The 25629-nt window shown below is 40.1% G+C and overlaps 1 protein-coding gene across 2 annotated transcripts in view; it reads right to left on the bottom strand.

Moving 5' to 3' along the window:
- lsamp (limbic system associated membrane protein) overlaps positions 1-25629 on the bottom strand; it is a 687086-nt gene that overhangs the window by 26174 nt on the left and 635283 nt on the right. For both annotated transcript variants that reach the window (XM_074679520.1, XM_074679519.1), the window contains 2 exons: positions 9010-9141; positions 7842-7962 (listed from right to left, as the gene is read on the bottom strand). In XM_074679520.1, coding sequence (XP_074535621.1) covers positions 7842-7962; positions 9010-9141 — 253 coding nt within the window. The remainder of the gene's footprint in view (positions 1-7841; positions 7963-9009; positions 9142-25629) is intronic.

Here is a 25629-nt window from a genome sequence, read left to right as displayed (position 1 = left end):
GTCTATATATATGTGACTTACCTGCGAGTGGGAGGGGTTTGGGGAGGAGGGGGTTCTGTATGAAAAATTCATTCAATGGTCCCTGTATTGCTGATGACAAAATAAATAAAAATGGGAGGGAAAAAAAAAAGAAAAAAGAACAAGGACTGTTTTCATTCAACAACAATTATACCACACAATCTAACCTGAGCTTTACAAGACAAAATTATTATTCAAAAAAGACTGTATATGTATATGTATATGTACAGGTTCTAGTAAAGGGATACACCAATCAGTGACGTTTTCTCCTGGAGGCCAAGGGAAGCCATGCCTCCTCTCTTTTTTCAGACAGCAGCTGTGATCAAATGAAAATATTCCTTTTTAACAGTTTCGATAATTCTTCTGTGTGTCGTCTCTGCCATCTCCTCCTTATTTCTCTCCTCTACTTATTGAGCATTTTACGAAGTGTAAAACAGCGCCCTCCTTAATGTTATGTGGCGAATTAATTGGTGAAAATACGATATTGCATACTGTTGTCCGCAAGGAGGCCAAGCAGAGTTGGCTTCCCTTGGTGAAAAAAAAACAGAATGATTAACCAATCAGATGAGGCTGCGGTCATGACACTGCTCACCTGTGATTGGCCAAGACTGTGTCAAGGGAAGCCACCCCGTCTTTGGCCTCAAACCAATCAAATCACAGTATCGTCATCATCAAGCCACAGGGAGGTTAGCACATTAGCAGTGTGCATGAAGCGGCCGGTTGTGCGTTTAAGTGGGGGGTTGAATAAACTAATAAGATGTTTAAGATAAGTCAAGAGGACAATGTACGTGTGTGAATGAGTGACTGAGGGTGGGAGAGTGAAAGGGCGTGTCTGTGTTCAAAGTGTCGGTTACAAAACAAGCGGGTGTAAGTAAAATGAGCACATTCTGGACGCTCTAAACCGGTCATTCCATTACATGAAGTAGTCTCACTTGGCTTCCTCAAAAAAATCCCCATGCCATGCCACTGACACCAACCCAACCCTAGTATCTGGAATCGGTCTGATACTGACTCAGAAATTTTGATTGGACATTGTTGCTATAGACCAATCCATTGGGAAGATCCATTGAGCTTATCTTTTCAACTCAAGTAAGAAAAGTCTCAAGTTGCCAAGCATTGTTCTCCTTCTCATCCTCATATTAAGAACGAGAGAACACTGCATTACAACTGGTAAAGGATAAGTATCTGTATCGGTATTGGCCAATACTACAGCTAAGGTATTGGCATCTGCAATGGGACCTAAAAGTTGTATTGGTGAATCCCTGTTGAAGTATTTCACTGTTTTTAAAGGTAAAAGATGGTTTGGGGAAATCTGCATCAGATAACAAAGGGATAGACACATTATTGCATTAATTCCTGTAATACAGTATCATACATAACTCTGCAAAGCAAGTTGTGCTAGACTTTTTTGTGGTCTGTCATTTGACTGGGTCACAAAAAAAAACATCACAATCTATTTTTACCTGTCCCTTTAACTTTTAAAATGATGATAATAACTTATTCAATAGCATTTAATTTTCATTCATTTTTAAATAATATTCATTCTGAACATTTCCTCCCTCCTCAGCCAGGAAAACTGAACTCCTGCTCCCTCTGAACTCTGTACTCATTCCTGACCTTCTTCCTGCCGCCTGCTCGCTCCATACTTGACAAGAGATGATGACTTGTTTGTCCTTCATCTTCCACCAGATCAGTGGCTTTTTTAACTCAGCTGTGACATTTTTCTGAGTAAAGCCAATATCCAGCTTACACAACCTCTGAGTTCTTTATGAGCACCTACTTTGTTGTGCAAACATCATCTAGGAACTTTTTTCACCGTTTAACATTTCTGTCAAATACTAACATCCACAGCTAAATGTTCATTCAACAAAGTTCTGACCTTCTGCATTTTTAACAGCTAGGTTTTTTTCTGAGGGGAAATTTTCCTTGGCCAACTTGATGAATTTTTGACTTGAAAAGTGCTCACATACTGTGATATTTTATTCATAAAACTGTCTGCCCACTACTCATAGTTGTACCATTCATGCAGCTCTGAGCTCTACTTATCAAAACAGTGTGCTTGGTTATAACAAGTCATAACTCATGTCGTCTCTTGAGCTGGAGGACTAAACCACCTGAGGGGTACGGTGTTCAGCTGATGTATAAGTGTATCCAACTTGTTACAATGTAGTGGCTTGGATGAGCTGAAGAGGGATAGGGAGCTTCTCAGGTATGTTATGCAGCATTCACAGAACACTTTTGTCTAAGGCCCCGTTTACACGACGCCGAAAAAACGGTCGATTCCGCAAACATTTCGTTGCGTTTTCAGTGAAAACGCAAACTTTTGAAAACGCTCCCCAGAGTGGAAAGATCTGAATCCGCTCCTCCATCCAGCTTCGTGTAAACACCTAAACACAGAGCGGAGCGTCTCAGGGTGAAACGCTGACGTCACCGCATGCGCACTCGCAGTTTTAGGTGAAGGCTCCGCGCTCAGCCACATTTCCAGTTGAGCCAGTAGGTGGCGGTAATGCGCGTTATGGTTGGATTGCCGACCGTCTCACACAACAAAACGGCAGAAAAAGAAAGAACAGAAGAGGAGACTTCTCCTCCTGGAGTCGTATGAACGCGGATCGTTTTCACGCCGTCCTCATGTAAACGCGGGTGGCTTTTGAAAACGCAAAGGAAGAATCGTTGCGGGAGTCTCCGTGTAAACGGGGCCTAAAAGTGTTATTGGTTTACTGAAAATGAATCAAAGATGCTGTGAGGAGGATCTGTTTTAATTTGACTGCCTTGACACCCTCTGGCCCGGAGTCTCACGCACACTGTCATAAAGACTTTGAGCAAGGTGTGTGTTTGTTTTGGGATTAAAAGGAGATCAGATGGAAACAAAATTTCTTGATCAGGACAATATTTACTGGATACAATGCGCAGAGGTAAGGTATTTTTCAGTACAGTTACACAGCAATACGGTTTAGAACGTGTCGACAGTTGAACGTTGTAGTAGCTGGCTATATGTAGTGCTATCGGCAGCCTGGTGCTCCGACGTATCTGTAAGCTAACATGACAGCAAGCAAACACTGTCAGTTTGTAAGTAGTTTAGTAGCTGTCTATATTTAGCACAGCCAGGTGCTCCAAGACATGTCTGTAATGTGCAACGTTAGTGAATCCTACTGATTAGATTCATCTTGTCTTCTTAGAAATCTTAATTGTTTTAGTGTTCTTTTTAAAGACAAAAAGGTCAAGGTAAAAAATACCTTTGTCTTTAAAAAGAACACTAAAACAGTTAGTGAATCCTACCAGTCATCTGCCAATCAGAGCTAACGTAACCTCACTCTTTATTTTATTGAGAGACTCAAGTTTGAACAGAACACTGCAGAATAACTGCTGACTGTGGGTTGGAACGGACATTAGCACAAATAGTTTAGCTCTTTTAGCCTTTAGCTTGTGCTCTGTCACTCTCCTGTTTATCTTTCTTCTGCTCTTCTGTCCTTTTTCTGTCTGACAGTTTGGCTCCAGTGTCCACCATCACTACAAAATTAATCAGACAAATCGTTTTCACCAGAGAAAAACACAGATCTCTCTTCTCACTCGTAAACGTTGTCAGCCGGCATGGTGTTGTCATAAAGACTTAGACATGCTGTAAATCAATACGGTCCAGCTCGACCCGATCAGGAGGCTAAGAAGTAGCATTTCTAAACAACCTGTAACATGTAATATTGTTGCTGATAATCTCATTTTAAAGTGTGGATTATGATCAGGCATAAATCTAGACGGGAGACTTTTGCGAGATCACTTTGAAACTCCTCACAGCCCCTTTACATGCAGGATAAAGATGTGTACAAAATATTTGACACTTTCAAAGAAAACTAGTTGCTCTACTTATTCTTGTACAATAATGCATTCTTGGGTGCTTCATCATCTCAAATGACAGCATAAGACTGCCCATGCACAGAATGCCTGTATAGGAAGGAAGCCCTTTGCTCTTTAATGGCAGCACACTGCAAAGCTTGTTCAAGTTTTCTATGGTCTTACTTCAGTGAACACAGTGCAAATATCATTTACGTGGAGTCTAATTTATAAAAATGGATCATTTCTTGCCTTAGGCAAGTTGGGTCATGTGAGTAATCAAACAATATAATGAGCTATCATTAAGTGTGATGCATATACAGCAGGGTCTCATGGCACTAACTGTAGAAAAACTTTCCTAAAAACTAATCCAGTCTTTATCAAAGTTATTCTCTAGAAAAGCCAATAAACTCCACAAATGGAACATTACAATACAAACTTTCCATCACTGTTAGAATCCATACAGACTAATGTGAAGTTTAAATTGGACTTTGTTGTTTCCAGTAATTAGAAAAGTAAAGGGGGCAGGGTTGTATCCTGGAAACATTACAGCAGATCATTACTGTAACAGCGGCTTAAATAGAGTGCCAGCTTTGGTGGAAACAATGATATATTTGTTTGTGATAAGCAGACTAATGGCTGGTGCTCTAGTTAATGGCTTGTTTGATTGGCTGAATTCAGCTCAGTGTATTTTGGACCCCCTTTTTAAATATGAGTAATGTGGCAGAAATGTAAAACATTAACTGTTTTTTCTCTTTCAATGGGTTATCAGTCTGATGGTTTGCTCATTGTAGCATGTATCATCCCATATCTAAGGTCAGTTCTTATGACTTTTAGATGAGATTGTATCACAACCAGCACTTTTTGTGGTCATTGTTTGAAAGACTTTGCAGCAGAAGTTTAAGAATTAATGAAGACATATTCACAATATCTGCCTTCAGGAAGTAAACCTGAATTCAATGTCCAACATTAGTAGATATAAATATAATACTGAGACTAATAGCTAGTTCCACATTTAATGGTTTGTTGGATTTGCTGTATTCAGCCTCTGTATTTCTAACAAGTGGCAGCTCTATATTATTTAATAGAGTCAAGCCAAAAGTGCAAAGTACTGCAGGTCCTCGAGGCCTCCTTCAGGCTGGCTCCAAAAGCCAAGAAAATCCAATTAGAGCCCATATCACAATGCCCTCATTAAGGCTAAGAGTTAGGAATAATTACACATAATTTGAGCAGAACTAATCCAACTGACCGATGAGTGGGTTGTAGCTGTTTGAAAAGTGGTTAGACTATGAGAGAAACTCTCTTTTACCTCTTTTAGCTCTGTGGGTTAGTTTGGGTCTGTATTTTCAATATGGCCACCTACCTTTAGGGATCTATGTTGCTTTTTTAGGAATCAGCTCTTTACTTCGCTTCAACCAATTCAATGTTTTTTAAATCTATGATTGTAAACAAATTTCTGAGCCTTTTTTGGGATGCAGCATAAAACTTATAGACTTGACAACTTAAGCCACGTGATAGCTTTAGTTGAAGTGAATTTAAAAGGGTGACACATTGATTCTGTGAAAGAAACTTTGAACTCATCCATTCATCCATCATCTTTACCTCTCTTTCCCTTTCAGGGTCACAGGGGGCTGGAGTCAAGCTCTCTTCTAGCACAAGGCGGGATACACCCTGGACAGGCCACTAACAGGGCACTAACATGTAGAGACACACAACCATTCACATACTCACTCACACCTACAGGGGAGGTCTAGAGTGACCAGCTGACCTGAAGAGCATGTTTTTAGACTGTGAGAGGAAGCTGGAGAGAACGGATGCAAACACGGGGAGAACATGCAGCTCCTCAGTGCACTTCCTGTTGTGAGCAAACAGTGTATAATTCTTTGTTAAATGTTGTCCTTGTCTTTTTAAGAAACCCTGAAACTTTTTTTTGATTGAGGTGAAGTACCTAACTTCCATCTGCCATCTCCTCTGACATGATTGCACTTCAGGGAAACACTCTGCGCTGAAGGCTTTCTAGTTAGCTGCCTGGTAAATGAATCTTCTTCTGCTGCTGCTGCTGCGACTTCTTCCTTGGAGTCTCTCTCTACCATGCTGAGTCACAACAAACACAGAGAGCCTTCACAGCCTCTACCAAGAACCAGTTAGTTACATGGTTTTACCAGTGACGGCCGCTGGTCAGTCAAGGGGGGGAAGCTCGCCTACATCATACATTTATTTATTTATTTATTCAAACGTAAAATCCACCCTATGTTCCTTTTTAAGAAAATGATCTGTGACCCTGTCGTACCAACCAGGTGTTTTTTCCAGGGATTTTACCAGTGTTCTCTCAACTCTTGTCGTTTTTAAGAAAGGTAAACTCCCTGGGGATCGATAAAGCCTTCGGATCAGTCCAGAACAACTGAGAAGATGCTTCAGTGGAGGGTTATACTTCAAGATTGCTGACTGGCTCATTTCACTGTCAATCAAAAAGAGATTCGGCCTCAGACAGATCATCCAATCATCATGTAGAAGCCCAGCGTCCAGGCCAGCCCACTGCCTCATAGACCCCAGAGACACTGAGCTTTGGAGGGCGGGACAAAGCCCAGCGTTTATCCAATGACCGTCCAGTTTCCACATTGGAACAACCCACTCTATGCTTCCTTGCTGAAGTCAGAAGATGCTCAGCGTCTGACTGTGTTAAAGCGCTGAGACACTGCGGGGATGAATGAGAAGGAGGTGGAGCCAGTTACCTGTGATAGGTAGCTGATTCTGAACAAAAAATGAAGGAAGTCTAGCGCATATTTTGTCAATGAAATGTACACACAGCAGCACATATCACCACTTTATTGGGGGACATTTTAGGGGAAGCTGAGCTTCCCTTGCAGTCTTGGAGCAACAGCCACTGGGTTTTACCCCATGTTAATTTTGTGCAAAACATGAATATTTAATTTACTATAGATACATAGATAGATAGACAGATAAATAAATGAATAATAAAACAAAGTTTTTGACAACCTTATTCTAATACAGTTGAAGTATTAACTTGAAGTTAAAACCTTGGTGTTGGTCAAAAGTAAAGTCAACTATACCATAAAAACACAGATTGTTATATCAATGTAAAGATGAGACAATTTGGGGTATGAGACAGAGCAGAGGGTTACACCATAGACTTGGCCCTGCCTTTTACCACTGTACAGTTTTGGAGCCATAATACCCACATCTGAAGTCCCACTATCTTGCACCCAGAGCCTGCACAGTAAAGAATCTGTGTGGAGTTGAGTAAAAAGTCTAATTTTGAAAGCCCTATCTCTTTTTGGCTGTCCTTCACAACATATTGTACTATTCTCAAAAGAACTACCCAAGAACCACAGCTGTCAGTCACCATGATGCCTGACGCATAAACCCTGTTTTTCAACTTCTTGTTACAAATGAAAAGAAACTTTTCAGAAAAAAGAGGACTTGAACACAACACAGCCCAATAATATCTTCATATCACCACAGCATATGGGTGTGAGAAACATTTCTTTGAGGTGTTTTTATTTATTAAAGTTCGACCACAGCTCCATTAGAATAAATGAAAGAGACAGATTTATGGGAGGACAGTTTTTGTGGCGATTTCACTCTGAGATAAGTGAGATGACGTCCATTTGTTTGTACCAGCTGTAGAATTAGTCCTTCTAATATTTTACCGTTCATTGCTTTGAATTGAGTGTCAGCAGTTCACAGTTGGCCAGAGGAAGTAAAACTGTGATTTCTGCGACAATATTTCACTTAGTGTGGATGTTAGGCCCCTGCTCTCATCTCTGTGGTGTAACCAAACATTTACAGCACCGAGAGTTAGAAACAAGCTTGTTTTCTCATATGTTATGTGAGGACTTTGCACCCAAAAACAAGACAAAACCCACACACAGCTGGTACAACAGGCTGCAGATGTTTGCAGGTAAAATCAGGTGTATGTTTTTTGATATAAGTATGAAAGATGTTTGTGTTGTGTACAAGTGTGTGTAAAAACTTACCTTTTTTCATCTCTGTACCACTCAAACTCTGGAGTTGGCACAGCGGTGGCGTCGCACTGCAGTGTCCCCATGCGGCCCACCTGCGTCTCTGAGCTCTGAGTTTTCTTTATTGTAGGAGGGTCTGCAGAGTCACACAGTGTTGACACAAGTCAGGGTTTATACCAGAACCAAAGCTAAACAAAGTCATTTCATGTGCTGTCTCACTGTTTTCCTTTGAAACTCATCTCGTCTTCCTGAGAAGTGAATTCATTTTATTTTGTCAGGTGTGTCAGAGTAGTCTTTCATATGAGGCTGGGACGGAATAAAAGCCTTTCATATGATGACAAATGCTCTGAATGAAACATCACTGATACAAGCCAGCCAACAAAGGAACAAGCAAAACAAAAACGAAAAGCCGATCCTGAATAAGCTCGAGGAAATGTCAGGTTTCTCTACATCCTACTTTCTTTGTGTAAAGTTTCATTTTTGTTGAGAGACTTCAACCCTCAAGAGGAATAACAATGAAACTACTTTGGGCTTCTCTCAAAGAAATAATCAATAATAAAGAACTTAAATACATCAACTTTATTAACATACGCTGCTATGTCTTCTCACAGCATGCTGGCCAGAAAAGTGTCCGACGTGGATTAATTCCTGCTTTCCATTTGGGATTAAACTCTAAGAAGTGGTTTAATATAGAAATGTTTATCATTTAATTCAGGCACTCAGACTTGGCCAAAGCACGTCTCGGGCAAGCAGCCATATGTGATTTGTTGGGATCAAAGAAAACTATAACTCCTCAGGGGAAGGAGCTAGTTTGTGATGTCTCATGAGCTGTTCATCAATCCTGAGCAGCCAACGTGTGTACAACACTCATCAGATCCAGCATGGACCCCTGACAAGATGTAATTAGGTGATTTTAAAGTGCCTATTAAATGATGAGGACTACCAGAAAAAGACTGTTGCAATCAAAGTTAGAGATTCACTCCTTTTATACTTAGATTCATCTGAGCTGAAGTGTGCTCCAAAACTTTGAAGACAGCCTTCCTGATCTGCCACACTGCATCCTTCATGTCTCTCTGGTAATCTTCACTTGTATATGCTTTTATCTTCAGAGCACAGCATCTTTTAAAATGTCTGTTGGGAAACCTTGTAAGAATATTGATCAGTGAAGTTTCTTTATACTCACAGTTGACGACTACATTGACATATTTGACGTCAGGCGTGGCAACGTCATTGCTGGCCTTGCATTCATATCGACCCGCTTGGTTTCGCATGATGCCTATAATATCCAGGTACTCCTCCCCATCCAGTGGCTCTGCTGCAAGCGACAAGGGACAGGAACAAAGAAAGGGAGAGACAAGAGAGTGAAGAGAAAGTTTGTTATTGAGATCTCATTCATGTTAAGCAACAATCAAAGGCAAGTGAGGACATTTTGATCTTGAAGAGCGTGGTGCAGCACAACTATTAATTTTTTGCACCTAATGCATGAAGGCTATGGTTGTTGGAGCCAGCGTTGGAGCTAACGTTAAATTCAGACCCACAGTCCTTTGCTGCATTTCATCCTCCACTTTCTGCTCATCCCTTCTCACTCTCCACACCACCCAATCCACCCAATATAGACACCACATGCTCCCAAAAGAAGACTTACATGGAAAATTAGTTAAAACTCAAGTTCAGAACTTTCAAGTTGAATTGTTTTTGGAACCCCCTGTGGTCAAAGTGGGAACCTTTGTCTGTTTTGTCTATTAACTTATGTATACAGAGTTTTCTTAAATCAAAGTGCACCCTCCGTTCTATTAAATATCTAATTTGAAACTGAAAGTGATACATGTGGCAGGGGTGATGTGTATGAACTAACTCTGCAGACAAAAAGAAAAAAAAAAAACAGCACAGCCCAGCACAGCCATCACGATTTGCATATTTATGTACTGGTGGTAGATTTAAAAAAAAAGGCAGAATAGAATAAAATAGAATTGAACTCTGCTGTCATCTCTGGGAAATGTGTTGTGGACTCAGTGTTGATAGCACTGCCTTCATAGATAGTAATAGCTAAATAAGGAGCACATCCACATTTTCACACAATGGCCCCTAAACACACACAATTCCGCACATTGCACAACAACAGCTTGTTCATTCTTTTTGCATATACAATCTGGTAGTCACACTTTCATAAAAGGTTTTCAACATGTCTAGAGCGCTGTTTCTTTCCACTAATGTGTTTGCAGAAATCCAGTGTACAAAAGTTTGAACAACAAAAACATTATGATCTAGATCACAGTTGTTCACATTACTTTCTCGTTGAGTACACATCATCATGTTTTTTACAATTACACTTAATTGGGATACAGCCATGATGTTTCTGTATTTAGAAAAATATGAGTACAATTTTCATTTGCTGGAATATAAGGGTTTAGATATTGATGTATAACAAAAATTTAAAAAACACACAACCGTATGGTAAAATGTAAACATATGGCAGAATTAGTATGGTACGTCATATATATATATATAAATATATAAATATATATATATATATATATATATATATATATATATATATATATATATATATATATATATATATATATATATATATATATATATATTTATATATATAATATAAAATATATATATATATATATATATGTGTGTGTGTGTGTGTGTGTGTGTTTATGTTTGTGTGTAACTGTGAAATTTGTTAGCACAGCCTAGCACACAGGCTAAAAGAGAGAGAAAAAAAAAAATAACAAGCTCATGCAGCCTGGCCTGGCCCCAAAACTTTATAAATCCACCACATGATAGCTAATAACCCATCAAGTAGCAGAACTACAAAACAAAAAAAAAAAAAAAAAAACAACATACTCAATGTCCTCTCACAACTTCTGATCAGTGCAAAGTTGCACGTTTACAATTTTAGTTATAGAGAACTTCCTGCAGAGTTGTTACCACTTAAAGAAGTTGTATACACTACCCACTGCATTCATACATTCACACACAAACACTGATGTTAGAGGCTGCTATGTCATGTTTGCATGAGGTCACTTTAGCTGGAATTAAACCACCAGCCTTTTATTTTAGATTCAGCCAGTATGAACGGAGCCACAGCCGCCCGTATTTTCAATTTAGACGGTATTAAACTTTCATGGCGTCAATACATTGTGTGCACTTTACTTGAACACCCTCAGAAAAACATTTCTATGAGTGCACTCACAGTTACCTTCATACTAAAGATGCTTAATGTATTGTCTGACATCTTGTTAACTTCTGTAGCTGCTATACAAACTTCTTTTCCTTTGAGCTGTATATTTTACTCTTTTATTCTCTGCTGTCATGATGCGTCAATAAACCGTGCCTCTCCTGAGACTCCGGCCATTATTTAGCACCCACACTAACTTGGCATGGCCACCATCACTGCTGAAGTTCAATAAGCCATTCTATTAGGAGACAAAACAGACAGTTTGATTAAGATTTCAGATAAACACGGAGGAACTTTCAGGGACTGACTACATTCAAAATATTGTAAGCAAAGTTCACAAAGGAATGTGGTTTATTTTTTTAAATGGTTTTCACAGATTAAATTGGTGAAAGGTTTTTAAAAGTGTCAGAATAATAAAGAAAAGGAGAAGGCCAACAAACACGTCTGACATTGAAGGCAAAAAGTGTAGCTGATCTGGAAGGCGGGGATGGCAGACATGGTCAAATGAATGAAGAACTTTTTAAGTGGCAACACTGGTTGAATGGTAATAAGTACATACTTTTGGTTATCACTAAGGTATTCAAAGGAATCATTAAGACTCATAAAGAAAAAGAGTTCAAAAGAGTGCTTAAGTCACTTCAGCCTTGTGTCTCGTGTAAAGAAATTATGCTTCGGGTTTTGGGAGGTGGCAAAGGAAGGTAAGAAACATGCTTTCAGATTTTTTACACAAAGGCTGGCTGAGGCAAAGGTTTGGGCGCCTTTGAATCATCTGCCAGACTCTCAGGTAGAAGTACAGGAACACCAACAAATCCCCTGAGATCTGCTTATAATTAAGGCTGATTAAATAAGGCGGAAATCTGAGCTACAGTACAATAAGTCTATGTTCGTAAACCACAACAGAGGTAATTAAAATCTACAGCCAGGTCACGCTGTAACCCTTACTGAACATCTTACATTCACTCATCAGACAAATGTTTAACTTCAACAACTTTCAAAGAAGGCTTTTCAAGGCACTCCTGTCTGAAACCTTCAACTAACCAAGGAATAGTATCTGCAAATGTCAGACAAAGCATCTGAACACAGTGCGAGAAAACTGCAAAGACTATTAGACAGATATCTGGGTAATTGTTTAATGAGCAAACCGGCTAATTAGCCATGCAAAAAGCACAGCGTCTCAGCATCTCATTAGCGAAGCTGCAACGGCTTATTACGGATCTACGGGTGGGTCAGGAGGAAGAAATTTGCAAATTCTTTGATGTGCTGTCATGGTAATTACACGTCATCTCTTACATTAGCATGAAGAGAGCTTGAGAAGTGTTTGTTTGAAGTATTGGTTCATGCATTTGCTCGGTGATGTGTGAAGCTCTGCAGAAATGTCATTAGTACTGTAAGGGATAATTAACTGCACCTGCACACAATACAAAGGGTTAAAACTCTAATCAAATTAATCACCCACTCTGCATGCTTTCTGAAAGGACAGAAAGAAATGATTGAAGACAAATAAAAGAAGGGATCATCTGTTTGTAGCCTGGTATGGTGATAGAGCATATCTCAGGGTATTTCTCGAAAAGACACAATTATCTGCACTGAATGAGGAAGGGACTCTCCCAGGACCGGGCAAATGTAATAACACAACAATAACACCAACTGATACTCCCTTAATCTTAGAAAAATAAGGAGTGATGGAATCTTGGTGGTGGAAATAAATTGCACAGAGGAGAGCTCCTGGGTAAATGGGGAAAATGCACTCTTTGTAACGGCAGTAAATGTCAGCTGGCTGCAGGCTCTATGAGAGCAAAGTGCCGCGACCCGGGGAATGAACCGGCAGATTCGGCGAGGTAAGCTGGAAAACAACTGTTCTGCTCCAGTGGACACACGTAAATGCTGTGCCATTTCATGCTATGAAGTTTACACGAACACAAGTTAACAACGCTCTGAAACCATCAGTGGGGCTCCTAAACGTCAGTGCCCACACAGGTATTGTTTATGTGGACCAAAACAAAACCTGTGTGGGCAGCTGAAGTTGATTCGGCAGTCCAAGTATACCACTCATTCATACATTCATTTTTTTGCATTTAAAGTTTCAATCAATAGGTGGGTTTATGTGACTCTCATAAGATTAGAAAAGTAGAACACAGTGTCCTCCAAAAGTATTGGAACAGTGAGGCAAATTCCTTTATTTTTTCTCTAGGCTGGAAGTATCTGGGTTTGACACCAAAAGACAAATATGAGGCATGAGATCAACAGTAAAGCTCTTATTTCCAGGTATTTACATCTGGATCTGATACACAACTTAAAAACACTACATTTTTAGGTCAGCAACAGTATTGGAAAGGATAGACTCAAGATAAATTAAAGCATTTAAGAGTTCATATTTGTGGAAAAATCCTTTTCTTGCAATAACTGCATCAAGCCAGTGACCCATTGGCATCACCAAACTTTTGCATTATTCTTTGGTGATGCTTTTCCAGGCTTTCACTGCAGCCTCTTTCAGCTGTTGTTTGTTTTGGAGGGTTGCACCCTTCAGTATCCTCTTCAGCGGGTAAAATGCATGCTCTATAGGGTTTAGGTCTGGAGATTGACTTGACCAATCTAAAACCTCCCACTTCTTGCCCCTGATGAACCCCTTTGTTGTTTTTGCAGTGTGTTTTGGGTCATTATCTTGTCTTATAATGAATGATCTACCAATTAGTTTGGTTGCATCTTTCTTTTAGTTGACAGACGAAATGTTTCTGTAGACTTCTGAGTTCATTCTGCTGCTGCCATCAGGTGTTACATCATCAATGAAGTTTAATGAGCCCGTCCCAGAAGAGGCCATGTAAGCCTGAGCCATGACACTGCCTCCACCATGTTTTACAGATGAGCTTGTATGTTTGGGATCATGGGCAGATCCTTTCTTTCTCCAAACCTTAGCCTTCCATCGCTTTGGTAAAGGTTAATCTTTGTCTCATCAATCAATAAGACCTTGTCCCACAATTTTTGAGGCTTGTCTCTTTACTTTTTGGCAAAATCCAGCCTGGTCCTCCTGTTCTTTTTGCTGATGAGTGGCTTGCATCTTCTGGTTTAGCCTCTGCACTTTTGTTCATAAAGTCTTCTGCGAACAGTAGATGCTGATACCTCCACTCCTTTGCTCTTTGAAGGTTGTTGGTGATGTCACTAACAGTTGTTTTGGGGTCTTTTTTTTGCAGCTCTCACACAGTTTCTATCATCAACTGCTGTTGTTTTCCTTGGTCTACCTGTTCGACATCTGTTCCTTAGTAGACCAGTGGTTTCTTTCTTCTTTGGGACATTTCAAATGGTTGTACTGACTATGGACAATGTTTGTTCAATGGCTCTGGTCTTACTGTAATTGCAGTCTGCACAGGCAAAACCCAAACTGAAACTGAGCCCTTCAGACGCTCAGTGCTATTTGTTGTTTGAATAATTAGTGTAACAGGAAACACCTGTGCAACAAAACACACCTGTGAGTCACATGTTCCAATACTTTTGCTCACCTAAAAATGTAGTGTTCCTTTACAAATTACGCTATCTTTTAAGTTGTGTATCACATCCAGATGTAAATACCTGGAAATAAAAGCTAAACTGTTGATCTCATGCCTCATATTTGTCCTTTGGTGTCATACCCAAATGTTTCCAGTCTACAGAACAATAAAGGAATTTGCCCCACTGTTCCAATACTTTTGGAGGACACTGTAAATAGACTCTTCTTTACACTGTACAGCTGTAAATTTAATTTAAACCTTTTTTCGAGAATTCCTTTTGGTTTCTGGATCAACATCCATATACAGACTCATTCCTATTGTTTATGTTGATGGCATGCTTGTTTCTCATCTCTTGTGGCTTGAGATCTTGCAAAACCACTGAAAAGCTACATGTCAGCGCAAAACTGGTTGGTCAATGAAATGAGGATTATTTTTTTTGACATTTTGAAAGGAATTTGACATTTTTGATAAGTTTGACAGGCCGAAACAAAGTGACAATCTTTCGAACAAAACACTCAGCTTCTATGCACTATTTTTACAATGCTCCATTAAACGATGAAGTCAAAAGCTGCTGTTCCACACCACAGAAGCTCAGCCTCCATCTACTTTGATGCACGCTGCCATGTTGTCACTTTGGCATGCTAGATTGTGAGTCGCGCTATAATGTTGTCACACTCCTAGCGGTATGATTGCAGCCTCAAGCATTTTAACGCCAGGGCCGGTATGCACCATAGACTGTATGATTTATGGACATAGTCCCAGAAGTCGCCCATCTGTTCTTGATACAGAATACTGAAGCCTTTTCTCTGCAGGGCTAATATGGAAGACAGCTACAGGGTGTCAGGCCTGTCAGTCACATGAGCCATTCCTCTCATTGGGTAAACTCATGATCATAATATCTTCTTTACCACAGTTAAGAAAAATTCACCCCTTGTAAATACATTTTTATTGCAGTATAAGTCTGCTATTTGGCTCTGTCTGCAGCCAGCCTCAAGTGGATACTTGATGAACTGCACCTTTTTGCACTTTCCCATAGGCTTTATATTTTCAGACCAGATCTTGCTGCTTGGTATGCTCCTCCAATCATTACACAAATGGGACCACTGGTCATAATGTACAGTTATGGAAAGACCCATTTGGCCGTTAACCACATGTGTGACTACCAAAAAACTAATTGCACCATGAAAGCTTGGCAGGCACATAATAGGGATGCATGATCCGAGCCTGGTATCAGGTATCGGTACCAATCCAGTCCCTCAAAGCTGGATCGGGTACCGGTGGGAAAGGAACGGTCCAAACTTGCCACTCTGGCTAAACTATGATTTAGTCTACAAGGTATAAAATTTTTCAATCAAATAGTCATTTCTGTATATTCTGAAGCATTTCTTGAACCAAACTGTTGTTAAACATTCAAACACTTATAGTTTAAATAGATATTAACTTCAGTAATTCCATATGCACTCAATATTGTCTTTTACTTGAAACACAACCAGTCTTATCCCACAGTAAAGCATGCAGGTTATTTTTTACCACTGGTATTGGATCGGATTGGTTGATACCCAAAGCCCAGGTATCAGTATCTGTATCAAGACCAGAAAAGTTGGATCGGTGTATCCCTAGTGCAGAACATCATAGGTCAAGAGAACTCCTTGGAAAACCCCTATCCGACAAATTTGAAATGCTCATGCATACTCAATGATAAAAATGAAAAAAAAAAAAAAAGGTGACTCCCTAGATCTAAATTTGCTGAACATCTTGACATCGTCACACTTTTCCAAAGGATTCATGTGATCCCAAAAAAAATCTGTTCTCACAGATTTCATCTTAAACAGTGTTAACTTTCAACAGATACTTGTTGAGTTTGTCCCCACTACAGAGCTGCTCACCTCTAGTCTCTGGCTTTCCTTTCATAACATCTTTTCCCAAATTAAAAGTGAAATTCCTGAAGTATTGATAGTACAATATCACCTTGGCATTGTTTCCTTACAACCATGATTTCTACACTGATGATGATGCCAAATCCTGAACATTAGTGTTTTTATTCACTGGTCGTCATCTCCTGCTCTCCCACTCACACACACATCTCCGCCTCTCCCTGTTGCAGCCCTCTGACCCACTCACAGCCTTCCTGATGCATTCATTAACTGTCAGAGCAATAAACATCTGCACTGAACACATAAGTAACAGCAGAGCTGTTACAATATTAATGCCAGGGTCCATATGCGGGGCACTGAGCATTTACGTGGAGGTGAGGGAGGTGCTTTGTTGACAATGTGACGTTTTCGCAATAAGGGTGTTTCCATTGTCATCTTGCGATAAACTTCAATAATGAAACTTCTGAAAAACCACCTCATGAGAGTGTAAAAACGTCTATTGCAATTTGAGAGGCTTTTTAAAATTTTGAGAATTATATATATATATATATATATATATATATATATATATATATATATATATATATATATATATATATATATATATATTAGAACCACAGCTAATGCTGTGTGTTAGCCCTGACAACTCCAACTTTCACACAGCTGATAAGGAAGGCTCCCTTTTATGCCGAATACTGAATTAGGCAAGGCAAGTTCATTTGGAGAGCACAATTCATACACAAAGCAATTCAAAGTGCTTTACAGCTACAATCAAATAAAATCACAATAGACAAAATAAAATCCTTGCATAAAATCATACCATAAAATGTTAAAATGTTCAATTGAATTTAAAGAGAGCACTGCAGATAAAATACTTTAAGACATTTATGCAAAGCTAAACAGAACTGTTTTCAGCCGTGGTTTGAACATTGTCAGAGTTTAGGCCTGTCTCATATCTTCTGGAAGACTGTTCCAGATTTTAGGAGCATAAACTGGACTGCAGCCTCACCGTGTTCAGTCCTGACTCTGAACGCCAGCAGGAGACTCCTCCCTCAGGTTTCTCAGAGACCGAGTTGGTTCATATGGTTCAAGCACGTCAGAGATGAACTTTAGTGCTAAACCATGAAGTGACTTATACTCAAGCAGAGCTGTTTTAAAGTCTATTCTCTGAGCCACAGGAAGCAATAGCAAAGACCTGAGCACTGGACTAATATGGTCGTATTTCCTGGTTCTGTTCTGATTGTGTCTTGGTGCCAGATTGTGAGACACAACTTTGTCAAATAAACTGTCATAATGAACAAAACCAGGCCTGGAGTCAAAAGGTCAGAGGTTATTAGAGGTCGACTGATATGGGTTTTTTGGGGGCCGATGCCAATGCTTTCCAAATTTGGGCAGCCGATGCCGATATGCATAGCCGATTTATTTATTTTTGATATTCAGGCCAATTGTTAAATAAATATATATTTATCACATTTTTGTGAAACGCAGCAATTTCTGAGAAACCAAAAGAAATCTATTACGACAAGTCGTGTCCAGTCCTCTGAACATTTATTCAGCTTTCAAAACAATGAAATATTTTGTCTGAGTAAACACACAATGTAACAAGCAGAAGTAAACATTCACACTCTTCTTAAAATGTCAAAAAAGAAATTTAAACTTATTAATATAATCTGAAAAAAAGTATGTTATGTATCCAAGTGGTTCCACAAGTTTGAGGTGCTCATCTTTTTTGTGCCTGATCAAAAATTGCGTCATTTTATACAACGGATCAAAAATCGGCTTTTTAAAAGAAAATACGGCCAATGGCCGATAGAGACAAATGTCCAAATATCGGCCCGATATATCGGCCGGCCGATATATCGGTCTACCTCTAGAGGTTATCAAAGGCTTTTGGGGACAAAATGGGTGAAGGAAAGCTCATTATGGAGGGAATACCACTGACTCTAAAATTACCATGGAACAATCTAAATCTCACGACTCGGTGAACACAGATCTGGTGAAAGTCTGGCATGAATGTCTTATTGCTCTTTGTTCCTCGTGCCTGATAACCTGCAGCACCTAACACAGAGCCTGCAGATGGTCTGAGAGAAGGGAAATCGCTGCAGCACACCTCTCCTGCTGCTGCACTGACTGAAGTACACTGTCTCATGTTCGGTCAAATCCCTCTTGTTCTGCTGTTTTAAGATCTGTGTTCAGTTGGTTGTGGCCGATGGTTTTCTGTGCTCAGTTTTGGATTTTTGCCAAACAGGACATCATTAAAAAAGCCTTGTTCACTCACAGATCAACCGCTGTGATGACTGAAGAGGAATACTTCAAAACCCAAGCTGTGTTATTTTAGCGTCTCTCTAAGATGTGCTGCTGATGTACATTTCAAAAGACCAGACATGCACAGAGAGGAGAAATGATGGGAGGTGGAGCTGGACATGCTGCTGTGTGTATATCAAGAGAAAAGCTCACAGTCTGGTGTGTGTGGGATGGTAACAGAGCTACAAAATAAAAGATGAAAAATAGTTTGAGGAGCCACACTGAAATGAATAAAAATAAGTTTGATTTTAATGGTGTAAAAGAGTTAAACAGCCAAATGATCCAAATCACGTGTAAAGATGAAGGTCACATGAGACTGTATGAGCTCATCCTGACTGAAAGATCAGTGGGATCACGATCAAAGCCTGAACCTGATCACATCCAGCTCTCCCTGGACCAACAGCCAGGCTAACTTGATTGGAGAGGTATGATTGAAAATCTGCAGCCAGGGATATTCTATTGAAGCTGAATCTTCTCTCTAGTCCTTTGGTTGGGTGCTGGATAAAGCCAGAGAGAGAAAACCAGGTGACTGCTCAGATCAAAGAACAGAGACGACAGGAGAGAGGAAAGAAGAGAATGTAAATGAGAGATGAGAGGCGAGGAAGCGGCTAGCTTTTTTTTTTGCCAAGTGTAGCAATTAGCTGCCGGTAAATTCATCTGGTGTGTTCAAGAGCAACTTGACAATGTAGAATGAACGGCATGTGATGTTTTGTCTGAAGAAACAACTGCTTACAACAAAACATTTCACGCCTCTTTGTCTGCAGCCACAGGAGAATACAGCTCACAGTCATGGAGTGTTCCTTCCACGTGTTATCATATTAATGACGCTTAATTAGGAGTGATTGGTTTATCTCGTCTGGTGGGATTTGATTACAGTAGGAAGTATATGTGTGTAAATGTACACACACACACACACACCAGGTTGTGGAGGAGAGATGTCTCTATGGTAAGCAGGAGGTGTATATGAATGGAGGTGGAGACATTTCCTTGAAGGCCCTTAGGGAGCACAGAGAGCAGTGACTGAGTCAAAGTGTGTACATTAGAAAAGCTCCATGAATCCTGACATTACACTGTATTATATCATCACATTTCTATGCTAATCTGAGGAGAAGGGGGAGAGTGGGTGACAGTGAGGAGAAGGGAAGATTAAATAAAGGAAGGACAAGGAGTGAGCAGGCTTTTCCTCCTGATTTCACACATTTTGTGAAGTTTCCAGGCAGTTATTGTACACCAGAGCACATAAGGTCAATGAGAACATGTCAGCAACTGAGCGGTGTTGCATCATGGCAAATCCCCAAATTAGTGCTGATAACAATGTACAACTCAGGATAGAAGCTAGGATTTAAAACAATCAACGTATGTCTCTAAGTAAAAAGCCCAGGATCATCAAAGTTACCAGGAGTCACCCCTTGTAACTATGCACAATGCAAAAGCAATTTCTATAATAGTTCTTGAGAACTTTCACTGTAGCCAGAAAATGTAAGCCTTATGGCACTTAATGGAGCCTTAAGTTAGCTTGTACTAGGCAGGGCAATCAATCCTATTCATTTTCAATTACAATTTTGGCATCCCACGATCATGAAAACAAAATAACTGAGATTAAACGATACTGTGCCATCTGCTGTGTCGCACTCATTTTGTGCTGTGCTGCAAACCCTCCCTACCCTCTGCCCACAAACAGCCCTCACTTCAACTTTTGCTGAGAGTAGGAAGAAAAGGGAGCCACAGCTAGGGCAGGACTGGCTATCCAGCATATTAAGCTTATCCTCAGTGAAGACACACACATGGGCTGGCAGGTCTACAACAGACCATCATGAGGCTGAGGATGATGTGCAACAAAAGTTGAAGCATGAAGGATGTAAAATAGGGAATTTTGGGTCTTCAACAGTTTGTGCAATAACAAACAGTTTGCAACCAGGTATGTATAATCCTGCAGGTAGGAGCAGGTGTGTGGGCGTGTGTGCACAATGAGGGAAGCTAGAGAAGCTAACGAGTGTCAACATTTTATGACTACAGAACTAAACAGTCCATAACATTGGTCCTTATCATAATAAGACTTAAGTCTCAGTGTTCACTTGAGGAAGACTGAAAAAAGCAGAATAGCTGGTTAAAACCAAGGTTATAATAGTTTTGGATTTGTCATTATAGTTTAGTTTTAGTTAGTTTTGACATTTTATTTTCCATTACAGTTTAGTTTGAATTAGTTTTAGAGCAGGCGTTCTAGTTTTTATTTAGTTTTGATTTTTGCAACAAGGCTTAGTTTTAGTTTTTTCATACCTTATTAACCAGGTGCAGGATTCAAAAAGGTCAGAGTAAATATTTTGTCATACTTTTTATTTTCAAGTCCAACATAGTGCTCAATGCTCAGTCAATGCTGATACTGAAATGTTGGCTGCTGCCTTAACACAAGAAAATAATATAAACTTAGAATAAAAATATAAACATGAATTATATAAAATAATGTTAACATAAATTACATAAAAATAATATTAACATAAATTATAAAAAACAATATAATATGAGCTTTGATAAATAAAAACTTGGACTCTGTAACAAACTATTACAGATGCTCTAATTCATTGCTCCACTACGTTTCATCGCAGCACAGCGCACAGCCAGTCAGTGTAGTAAACAAGCTCGTCCCTATATGCAGCTATGATGGTGCTGTGCGGCACTGACAACTGCCTAAAACTGTCTAAAATTGGTCGGGAAAATGTGTCGGGTTAATTTAAATCCTAAAGGCTATTAATATTGTCAAAAAATATGACTAAGGGAATTTTGTCTATCATTTTAGTTAGTTTTGTACGGAAGCGCATTGCATTCACTGGATAAAAAAAAAATAGAAACCTTATCTCGTAATTATGAGATCCTGATCTCGTAATTACGAGATAAGATCTCGTAATTACGAGAAAAGATCTCATAATTACGAGAAAAGCAAAGTTTCTTCTTCGTGGAATATAATACGGAAGTACAGAAGCGTAAATCCTACTGCAGTGATGGAGCTGTCCCAGTGCTTTGTTCTAACCACCTTCTCGATTTGAGACACGGGGAAATGTTTCTGAAAAATGAGAACGAAAAACAGAAAATCCACGATTTTCTGTCCTGGTTTTAAAAATCGAAAAAAAGAAAAATAATAAAAGATTGTGTCAAAATTGTTTGTGTGATATCTTGATATTAAATGTGAACATCTCTCTATTAAAATTAGACTAATAACTCACATTGAAGGTTTATACAGACATGTTCCTGAGCTTTTTTTTCTTTATAAGTAACAGATCGCTGACGATTCACTCCATCTTATCCGCGCGCATCTGCGCACTCCCATGTGTTTCAATGAGACAGTCAGTACACAGTCTGCTGCTGTCTGATCTGCTCTCAGATAAACCAAGAAACATCAGAGAAGATGATAAAGTTTTTTTCTCTCCTTCGTTTTCACCTGTTCCATGAGCTATGAATCATTTCATGCGTAACGGCTTTGCCTTAAATTCTCTTCCGCAGCGCTCTCTCATCAGTAAAGAGGCTGCATTTAGGAAAAAGAGAATTTAAGTATACCAAGAAGTAATCTTATAATGGCTCACTTCATGCTTAACGGCTTTGTGCCTTTATTTCTCATCCGCACAATCATCCGATTGTGTTATGAGAACTTCTCCAACATTGCGCAGCATGTTTTTGGTTTATTCATTGTATTTAGCCCCTCTTCACGTCAGCCTTAAGACTCTTTTACCACCGCAGAAGCACTTTGGTTAATCAGATGTGCCCTGATCAATTTCATGACTTTGATCAGGGCTCTAAATTCGTAGACCAGACGCAAACAGGCGCACCTGCCCTGCGCCGGCCTTCGCCGCACGGACAGGGTGTGACCGGCGCACTTTGCAAGTTTCCTGCAGTGCCAAGAACGACGCATCCACGCGTCCCTAAATGCTAGAGGGGAGGAAAAGCCGTGAGTAGGTTTAACACAGCCGAGCGCTGTGTTCACCAATCAATTGACCACCTCTCTTCGCCATTAAATGCGCTGCAGCTGAGGGATCATTAAGACTGACCCCCGCCACCGCGGAAACTGTGCTGGAAAGAGCCGGTTGCGGAGACGGTCAGAGCCGCTGTCCCTGCAACAGGGGAATGGACAGCGGGGCGCATTGGAGGACACGAAGCATGTCACCGTGTGGGCCAGCTCCTCTCTGATGTTTCTTGGTTTATCTGAGAGCAGATCAGACAGCAGCAGACTGTGTACTGACTGTCTCATTGAAACACATGGGAGTGCGCAGATGCGCGCGGATAAAATGGAGTGAATCGTCAGCGATCTGTTACTCAGGGCACATCTGATTAACCAAAGTGCTTCTGCGGTGGTAAAAGAGTCTTAAGGCTGACGTGAAGAGGGGCTAAATACAATGAATAAACCAAAAACATGCTGCGCAATGTTGGAGAAGTAACGATTATTTTTCATTACGTTACCTAATGAAATTACTTTTCTCTGTAACTTCTAATGCAACGCGTTACTTTTGTCATTCTGTAGTGCCGTTATAGTTCTTTTGAATTAAATAGGTGCGTTAGTTGCGTTAGTCGTGTTATAATGAAGCACTCACCGTTCCTCCTCCTCCTCTTACAAACGCATGGACGAGGAGCGGTGAGCTCTCACACTAACATGAATCTTGCTGCTGAGAAAGCGAGTGATAGTGGTGATTGGTTAACACAGGGGAACTGCTGCTACCATCTACAATGGAAGGCAGCGGTGCCAGCTTTGCAGGATGGAAGTACAGTCATTATTTTGATTTCTTGGAGGTTAAGGCAGACGACAAAAACATTGTTGTGAAATGCAAACTCTGCCCAGGGCAGAAACGTCTGTCCACGACAAAATCCAGCTATGCTAATCTTTTAAAGCACCTGACCACAAAACACACGACAAAGAAACTAGTCACTAATGATAAAGTTGACCTTTCTGTTACTGTGCCACCAAAGTTGTTTTTTTAAGTAAAGAAAAGTAAAGTAACTAGTTACTTTTCTAATTTAGGAACTAGTAAAGTAACTAATTTCATTTTCTCTGCACTAACTATAACTATAATTAGTTACTTTTTAAAAGTAACTTTCCCAACACTGCTATTTTGTAGTATTGTTTTTGAAAAACAAAACCACAAAAAAAAAACGTACACTTTGATGCTTCCAACAGGTTTAATTTAGTGTTTAAAAAACACTAACTCGTCTGAATAAATACAGCTAAACTCTGCTTCTGCGATTGAGATGCGTGCGCAGCTATGATGACATAGACTGATAATCCCTCTGTAGGTCGATACAAGTGCCACATTATACAGCCCAACATGAATAAAGAGAGTCTCATCGATGGCTTGGGAAACGTAGGGACTCCTCAGTTTCGTGACTCCAACTGTCTGTCAGTCATGCAGCTTGTCAGACTGAACACGCAGCCAGCGTGAGTTGACAAATGAATTTAAAACGCAGCACAACAGAGTCGTACTTCAGATGTACCTGGTGTAATTCAGCCACCAGGTATTGTCAATATAAAACTGAGGATAAACCAAACAGGAAAAAGACATTCAATGAGGATCTGTCGTGATTTAGGAAAATAATCACAGCAAACCCAGGATTTCATTCAACCACATTTTATGAACCTTACAACAATCAACAGTATCAAAAATGCATCACTCTCTGAAGAGATCCATCTACAAAGAAAGAACTTTTGTTCCAGTTTTCTTTCATTTTTATTTATTTTTTTATTTATTTATCGAGGTTTTTACTTTTGAGTGTGGGACAAACAATAGCAGACTTCACATGCTCCTCTGTATGTGTGTGAGTGAATGTGTGTGTTTTTGTGGGCACAGTGGGAGTATTTGAGGATGGATGAGTTTTTTTTTTTCCTTTCACTCCTGGATCTGCCTTAGGTGTTTGGTGGAGATTTGGGAGTGATACACTTTTTAAACCTCCTCCACAGAGTGATGTTTTCTCCTTGAGGTGTTTCTTCGACCGTTTCAGGAGTTTCCTCTACAGGCTCAGGTGTTTTCTGGACCATCTCAGGTGTTGTTTGGATGGTCTCAGATATCTCGTGGATCAGGCTTGGAGCCTTGCTGTGAATGCATTGCTGCATTCACAGCAATTAAATTATTTCAGATTTTAATATTGGAGACCAGGCTTGTATTAAAAAATCACATTTTGCTCTGTTTGTCCCCAAGTGTGCCTGTAGACAAAGGAAGAAGTTTGAAAAATGCAAATTGAACAGTGGAGTTTGGAATGGAATGTATGATAGAATAAAATAGAATAGAAATAGAAAATACTTTATTTATCCCCAAGGGGAAATTCAGGAGTCACCGCAGCATTTAAGAAAACAAAAGTAAGAAAGAGTATAGAAAGTGCAAAAAGGTCCATAAGAAATTAGATGACGACATCCCGTCCACCACTCGTCCACCACTCTCCAGCCCAGCCAGTCTCCACCTCCACAGGGTCCAGGACTGAGCCTCCCCAGCAGTCTGTTCAGTCTCTGTCTCCTGGATCCTGTCTGCCCACAGCAGGCGAAGCTCCTCCAATGTGGCGCCGGCGTCCGACGTCAGCTCCGTCAGCCACGTCTGTGAACAGCATGATGCCGCTGGGTTAGCACAGCTAGCTTGTCCATCCCACCGGAGACAGATCCCACGTTCCCAACAACGATGGATGGAAGGACAGGTCCACGTCGTCACCTCCCAGCTCACATCTGAGAACCAGCACGTCGTCCTCACCTCCTCCTCCTCAGCTTGAGGGAAATCATCAAGCCCTACACTAGTTAGCATTGACATGCTACAGGCTGCTAACAGCTAATTTCGCATGTAAACAATGCAGCCAGGGTTACATGTAGGATCTTCAGACAAACACAGGAGAAAAGTAGTAAAAAATATCGGCGAAGCCACAAAAAGTTTGGTGTCCGTGACCGACAATGAACCATACAAAGTGATGATCCACTCCAAATACAAAGATGA

The sequence above is a fragment of the Halichoeres trimaculatus genome, unplaced genomic scaffold, assembly GCF_033239565.1.
Source record: "Halichoeres trimaculatus isolate MK-OKI-2021-1 unplaced genomic scaffold, fHalTri1.1 fHalTri1_scaffold_9, whole genome shotgun sequence".
Taxonomy (NCBI): domain Eukaryota; kingdom Metazoa; phylum Chordata; class Actinopteri; order Labriformes; family Labridae; genus Halichoeres; species Halichoeres trimaculatus.
Note: the sequence above shows the minus strand (reverse complement) of the source record. Positions and strands in the feature narration are given on the sequence as shown.